This window comes from Nicotiana tabacum, chromosome 3 (genome assembly GCF_000715075.1).
Source record: "Nicotiana tabacum cultivar K326 chromosome 3, ASM71507v2, whole genome shotgun sequence".
In the NCBI taxonomy this organism is placed as follows: domain Eukaryota; kingdom Viridiplantae; phylum Streptophyta; class Magnoliopsida; order Solanales; family Solanaceae; genus Nicotiana; species Nicotiana tabacum.
In genome coordinates, this window is record NC_134082.1 from 210783130 (window position 1) to 210790396 (window position 7267).

Here is a 7267-nt window from a genome sequence, read left to right on the forward strand (position 1 = left end):
TAGAAGTTGGCGTTGACGTATGTGGGTCTGCAATGCTTATAATTTATCTAATCTTCATAAATCAATCTTTTAGTACAAATATTGTCACTCCTGTTTGCCTTCACACCTTCAAACAATGTGAGTTCTTCTTTGCATGTTTATGTAAGTATTGTCATATATAGCTAATTATATTTATGACATCATTGTTTTTGTTTTATTTTTATATGAATTTACTCTTGAAATTTTATTTAGTTCTTTAGTTAATTCTATAGCTTTAACCTAATTATTATAAAATCACCTTAGGCTCGACTTCTTATCCAAATTAGGTTTTCAATAAGTTAATCCAAGTTATTGAACCAGTCAAGTTAATATGCATAAGACTTAAGTACTAAAGTAAAAGTGATTTGAAATTTTTAGTCAAAATTTTAGGTGTCAAGTATCTTAGGAGTTGTGTAAAGTTGTAATTACTTTTCGGTCAAATTTTTTGAGTTGGAAATCGTTAAAAGTTATTTTTCTATTTAAATTAGAAGTAACTATTATGATGTTTCGCAGTAATTTTTCATCAATGTTCCAAACACAAACACGAAGATTACAAATACGCTCTTGGGCAATTTTTTCAAAGCTACTTTCTCTTTAGAATTCATCTCGAAAATAAAATCCTCAAGATTTCAGGTTATATAGTGTAATAGTTCTTGTTATTTTTTCTAATATCATATGATTTGTTGGTCATTTGGAGAATTTTTTTGGTGTACAGTTTCTTCCTTTGTTAAAAATGATCAAAATTATTAATTTTCAGGAGTTTAAACTTTTAAAAAAATTATTTTTTATTCCATAACTCATCAAATTTTAATAATATTTATATAATTCTAAGAAATTATATTTTCAGACTAGTGGATTAAAATAAGCTCAAATTGGTAAAAATAACTTGAACACAGATAAAGGATAAATTCGAGTGTAATAAAACTAGTCTAATAGCCCGTTTGGCCAAGCTGCAAAAATCAGCTTATTTTGAGAAGTGCTTTTATTCAAAAGTATTTTTCTCAAAAGTACTTTTGGTGAGAATCAGTTTGTGTTTGGCTAATTAGTTTGAAAAACACTTCTGAACCGCAATTAGTGTTTGACCAAACTTTAAAAAACTGCTTCTAATTGTATTTTTTTCAAAAGTGCTTTCGGAGAGAAGTTATTTTTTTCTGTTTTTCTAAAATTGTTTCTGCTTCTCCTCAAAAGTATATTTTTTCTTTGTAAAAGCTTGGTCAAACACGTCAAATTGATGCCAAAAGTATTTTTTGGAAGAAAAAAAATTAGTTTTGGCCAAAAAATAAACTTGGCCAAACGTGCTATAAAATTGCTTTGAGTGCACATTCCCGAGACAAAGATATTACAAGTATTTGCATTTTACAACTGAAATCGTCCGTTTTGTTGTGTGGCAATGGCTGCCGCAATTTGGGCCTCCTCTTCTTCATTTGCTCGCGCTCTCCACCCTCTCCTTAGTCGGCACACATCTCTCTCCCCGCTTAACTGTAGTCTACATCGCTTTAAATCAGCTAGTTGTTTATTTTTCTCGACAAGCAGTAATAAACCTCCAAAATTTGCTGTTTACGCTCAAGCTAGGCGAGCTTTATCTCCTAAAATCAAAGGAGACGAAATGGCTTCTCGTAAGGATCTTTATAATTCTTACCAGAAATCTAATTATAGGCATTTTTTTTTCGCAAATTAAAATCCTTCTTTTTGTTGTTGTTGTTGTTGTGTGGTAGCTGCTGATTTGAGTTTCGAGGGGCCTCTGAAAATTGTAGAATATCCAGACCCAATCCTGAGAGCAAAGAACAAAAGGATTGGCACATTTGACGATAATTTGAAGAAATTAGTCAACGAAATGTTCGATATTATGTATAAGTGAGTCCATATGTTTCTTAAAATCCTTCATTACTTATCCATTTGATAACTTATCTTTATACAAAAGTTAGTTGTATTAAGATAATTGATTGATAGACTTTGTTGAGGTGTAATTGATCTATATATTGAAACATTATTGATGTTTTAGTTAGTATATGTAGAATCTTTTTTTGTTTATAAGAAAGTCTTGCTATTCAAAGGACTGTAAAGGATGGTTGGCTTTGATTATACGCAGAACTGATGGCATTGGGCTGTCTGCACCACAAGTTGGAATGAACGTTCAACTAATGGTATTTAATGCAGCTGGTGAACGTGGAGAGGGGGAAGAGATTGTTCTCGTCAATCCACGTGTTAGTAGATATTCTAGAAGGATGATACCTTATGACGAAGGTTGCTTATCTTTTCCAGAGATATATGGTGATGTTGAGGTATTTGGACCTATTAACCATTCTTTGTTTGACCTCAAGTCAGTCTACTGCCTTACTATATGTGTGTGCGCATGTGTGTGTGGGATCAAATATGAACCCCGTGATGGAGTGAGATCAAATATGATTGAGGTCATTCGTTCGAATCTCTCAAGAAGCTGTCATACAGTTGATACTTTTCTTATAAAAAAATGTGTTTTTGTGTGTGGGTGGGTGGGTGGGGTGTAAGGGGGGGTGTATTTCTTAAATAAAAAATTTGGAAAATATTGAGAACTGCTAGTAGTTTTTATTTCTGTCTTGTAAAATATTGGTATAAGATTAGGCTTAATGGAGTGACATAGTTAGTGAGGATTTATATAGTCGAACCCAACTTGCTTGGGTTTGATGCGTAGTAGTTGTTGTTGATACCATATTACCAGCTCATGACATGACGAGGTTAGTCTTAAATATATCTGAAAGGATGATAAGGTTGCTACATTTCCAACCTTGTGCGAGTCTTTTTGATAACCAACCTTGTGCGAGTCTTGCCTAGCATTTGTCTTATTGAATTTGGTATACTACACCATTGTGAAGAATTTGAATTGCCGTATCCTGCTCTGGGAAAAATTACTCCAATGAGCTGGTTCTAACTTCCATGGAAACCTGCATGTTCTATTGCTTTGGGGAAAAGCAAATGTGATTCATGTCAGTAGTTGAAGTTAAATGTATCTAACTTCCTTGATCCTTCAAAGTCCTTCAGTCACTCAATTTCAAACTTCTCAACAAATGGTCGATTTTGTTGGTTGTGCTTTAGGCTTGTGTTTATCCCACAAAGGAGACTGCATCTCAAGAACTTAATATCAAAAGACATCCTAATTCTCTAGTTGGCAAGTATGTCCCTATTCAACTAGGAATTCCCAATTTATACAGCATTATTTTTCTTCCGGCTCATTAAGAGGTTACATAACAGGGCTGCTTACTCTTCCATCTTTTGGATGATGGAATATGTGTGGCTTCTCCAAAAAGTGTCACTGTGTGTGCAATAGAAATTCAAGCCTAGAACACTTTGCATCCTTAGACTGCTTACCTGGTAGATCTTTGTTGGCTAACTTGCTTTAGGGTCTAGGAACCTGAATTTGCTATTCAGATTCTGAAGTTTTTTATGTTCTGAATTTTGACTCACTATACTATTTATACACATTGTATGTTTGCAGAGACCAGACTCAGTGAAGGTAGACGCTCAGGACATTAATGGTGCAAGGTTTGAGTTAACCTTGACTGCGCTTCCCGCACGAGTCTTCCAGCATGAATTTGATCACCTACAGGTGCTTTTTAATTCCATAAATATAAGAGTTGTGTTTAACTGTACTTACCCATAAATTTACGGTTGTTTGGAACTCTCAGGCTCTCCCGCTTACACATTTTCCCTTTTCATTTACTTTGATTCCAGATAAAATGTTTTATGAGTCTTTCCAGTTGCAGTGACTGTACTTTGAGCAGTCTAATTAAAAAAGAATAAGAACTGTAAGACTTGAGTTTAGTAGTCTTCCCAGTTGTGATTCTTTTTATAAGACTGCTCAACAGTGCTGCTGGTGAGTTCAGAAATATGGAGTAGCATTTACAGTCTTTGATGAATGTTCATTAGAAAACACATGGATTCACAATTTGCTTTTTGTACTATACTTCGTTCCAGTTGGACATCTCTCTTTAACATACATCAGCAATGTGCAGGGAGTTCTTTTCTTTGAGAAAATGACTGACGAAGTCCTGGACACCATCCGTGAAGATTTAGTGGTTAGTAGATGATTGTTAAAGTTGGAAGATATACATCTGCAGATGTTACACCTAGGAACCAAGATTTTTCTTGTTTATCTTTATAACTGGATTTCACAGGCTCTGGAAAAGAAATTTGAGGAGAAGACTGGGTTGCCGACCCCTGAAAGCATAAATACACGGAAAATAAAGAAGGCTGCTGTTGGATTTGGCAAATCATGAGTTTACTGAAATCTACGAAAAATTCTCAGGTTTTTGGTGCCTTACCTTAATTTCATTTGTTTATTATCTTACTAAATGTGCTCAATACTTGCTATTTGATGTATGCAGGTTATTTGTGTGATGAAGCACAAACTGGAATGCCAGCTTTTGCAGAACTGTGGTATGGTACACTTGTGCTTTGATATCTTGAAACTATCCAAAAGTGTGTCCTGAGACTTATCGTTCTATTAATACCATTGTGTTTAGGAATGATAGGATTACCACAGTAAAGAATTGAAAAAGGGCTGTAATTACTTATTTTGAGAAGGATGAAAATCAAGAAATGGCCTTGTTGGCATATCTTTTTATTTATTTTTCCTTAATGAGTGTTTGTTGTCTGAACACTTCGGCTTTTGTAGTTCAGTGCGGAGAAGACCCCCTCAACCTTTAGCATTACCTTTTAAAATCTCCATCTTATCCTACAATGTTTTAACCAATGGAATATCCTGCTTAACAGGAAAAAATTAGGATGGATCCACTGCATTCGTGTTAACTAATTGAATATCCTAATAATAAAAAAAAGGTAAGAAGAGGATGAATCCACTGTTTTCATCTTTACTCTAAAAGTCTGAAATCTGAATAATATATCTCATTTATATTTACTTGTCATTCACCAAATGTGGTGACATAAAATATTAGGGCCGAGAGGGATGATATGATACTTTCAGCTGTTGATTTTGGTATTTCTGTGCTTTCAAGGATGAATTGGGGATCTAAAAAGGGTTGCGGTTTGGTTAGTAAGAGGAAACCAAAGGAATTAACTTTACCAAGTTTCGGGAGCTATAGTGCAGAAAACTATAGAAGAGCAGGATCAAATGTTGCTGAAGTTGGCTAGTTGCATATGCAAAATTGTGTTTTGAGACATTTACTTTGTTAATAACTTGTAAAAAAAGGCCGCATGTTATTTGTAGAATTTGTTTAGAGAAGATAAGAAGTCAAGAGTATAGTGCAAGTTCTGTCTTCCGAACTGCAGACAGATACTGGGGATAAATAAGACTAGACCTAAAGAATTTGGTCAGTTGTATGATGTATAGTGACCTTTATACCCTATTCCCTCTCTAATATCTAACAACTCATTTTGCACCATTTAAGCTAATTGCTTCCCCCTATTTGCTCATTCGCTATTACTACCACAAGGTCATGACTTTGTATTTTGCTTGTCTGGATACTGGCAGTCATAGTTTGCCTGAAGATTTGACATTAGCAATACACTGTTATACTTTTATACTTGGCATCACTTTCAGAATTTTCAACAAGAATCAGCATAAAAAATTTATCGGAGTCATAATGCATATTCATAGTTCTCCAATTATTTTCCAACAGAATGGTTTGGGAGTTTTTTTTTTCTGGTAAAGGTTTCAGCTCTACCGTTATCGAAGTTATACCTCCGAATGGCAAGCAATCACCTACAAGCAAAATGAACGGTTTTTATGTATATGTTTCTTTTAGGAATTGGTATGATATCCTTTCACAGCCTCTGCTGATGTCTAATGATGGCAGTTTCCGCATCAAATTAGAATTGATCAATCATGATGGGGTTTGAACTCCCGAAACTTGAATAATCAAGAACATGCTGAGCATGAGCCAAAGTTTATAGAGAGAATGTGAGAATGTGTTACTGTCTTAGAGATTTAAAAAAGAGGGAGATAATTTTGGTGTTTTGAATTGTGGAGTTATGGAAGTAAAGTTTGAGACACAAGCTTTAGAGTCATCCTTCCCTAATCCACCGTTGCTACTTCCATGCCCAGGTCCACAGTTCGTGTTGTGTATTAATGCAGCTGAACATATACTCTTTTATAGAGAGATAGTCATCTCCTGCAAACTGATTTCAGCTGGTAGTTACATTTCTCAGACTGGTTCTCTGTTCCATGCCTGCTTGGCTGTGGAAATGAACTAAAATGTATATGAATTTGTCATAACTTAATTGTTTAGTTACTGATGTATTATATACATCATGATAACCGGTGCTAGTCTAGACCTGCAGTTTCTGAAATGATGGAAGCAATCCGATGGATCATGCATTGAGTTCTAAGTTTGCAGGTTTGAGGTACTATTTACTTTGTTGGGTGCAGTGGCGGATATAGGGGGCGGAAGGGGTTCACCCGAACCCCCTTCACCGAAAAATTACACTGTATATATAAGGCAAAATCTGTTTTTTACCTCTATATATTAAGTTTTGAACCCCCTTAACACTACCCAAAAGTGTAGTTTAGCGTTTAAGGGGATTCAAAACCTTCATAAGGTCATAGATTCAATTTTCACTAGCTAAAAAAAAAAAATTTGAACCTCCTTCTTGGAGATCCTGCCTCCGCCACTGGTTTGGGTGATGCTGCAACTGAGATAACTCCCAACCTAAGTGCTTGGGCATCATTGCATGGGTTTCACTCAATAAAATTGAGCCTCCATTTTAGTGTCAGATTTTGACAAAGTTTTAACAGATTACACTTGTAGTTACCCGCTGATATTCTTATGCAGGAGGAAAGAATTTGAGGGGAAAGCTGGAAAAATTAATGAGAGAGTACCTAGTCCAATGAAATACTGTCCATCTTCTTGCTTGAGTTCCCAGACCACGTAATGTTATCCCTTTTAAGCTTTGGGAAATCGTAGCATTAGAAACACGACCCCATAGAAACCAGAAGTATTGGTTGTCCTCTTTACAATCTATTTCCATAGCTTGCTTGTCACAATGTTAAACATCTCAGGGATATTGCAATTTTGGATTTCATACGAGTCAATCAATTCCCTTGACAGAAAAGGATGAGAGGGCTAGATTAAACTATGGCTCCTCTTGATCGTGATTAGCGGCGGCAAACGGGCGGGTCGGGTCAGATATGAGACGAGTCGAAAACGGGTAATGAAAAAACGGATTCATTATCCGATCCGACCCGTATTTAATACAAAAGGGTTAATTGACGGATAATATGGGTAACCATATTATTCATGGCTTCTTGAATATG

At 35.4% G+C, this 7267-nt stretch overlaps 1 protein-coding gene across 3 annotated transcripts; it reads left to right on the forward strand.

Moving 5' to 3' along the window:
* The first annotated feature begins 1343 nt into the window (after nucleotides 1-1343).
* On the forward strand, nucleotides 1344-6966 carry LOC107766294 (peptide deformylase 1B, chloroplastic). Of its 3 annotated transcripts, none has more exons than XR_001643663.2 (8): nucleotides 1344-1634; nucleotides 1734-1872; nucleotides 2108-2300; nucleotides 3491-3601; nucleotides 4008-4070; nucleotides 4170-4300; nucleotides 4380-4431; nucleotides 6059-6966. XR_001643663.2 is itself a non-coding variant. In XM_016585049.2 (7 exons), the coding sequence occupies exons 1-6, from the start codon at nucleotides 1409-1411 to the stop codon at nucleotides 4269-4271; spliced, it is 834 nt and encodes a 277-aa protein (XP_016440535.1). In that variant the 5' UTR covers nucleotides 1344-1408; the 3' UTR covers nucleotides 4272-4300; nucleotides 4380-4622. The 3 variants fall into 3 exon arrangements, 1 of the variants encoding a protein (XP_016440535.1); XR_001643662.2 differs by lacking the exon at nucleotides 6059-6966 and adding an exon at nucleotides 5010-5513; XM_016585049.2 differs by lacking the exon at nucleotides 6059-6966 and having other exon boundaries at nucleotides 4380-4622.
* The last annotated feature ends 301 nt before the right edge of the window (nucleotides 6967-7267 follow it).

Bases quoted from the DNA above. Each gene is read 5' to 3' on its own strand.
- LOC107766294 (XM_016585049.2), top strand. From the start codon at position 1,409: ATGGCTGCCGCAATTTGGGCCTCCTCTTCTTCATTTGCTCGCGCTCTC. The intron at 1,635-1,733 runs GTAAGGATCTTT...GTTGTGTGGTAG, and splicing joins AGGAGACGAAATGGCTTCTC to CTGCTGATTTGAGTTTCGAG. The intron at 2,301-3,490 runs GTATTTGGACCT...GTATGTTTGCAG, and splicing joins AGATATATGGTGATGTTGAG to AGACCAGACTCAGTGAAGGT.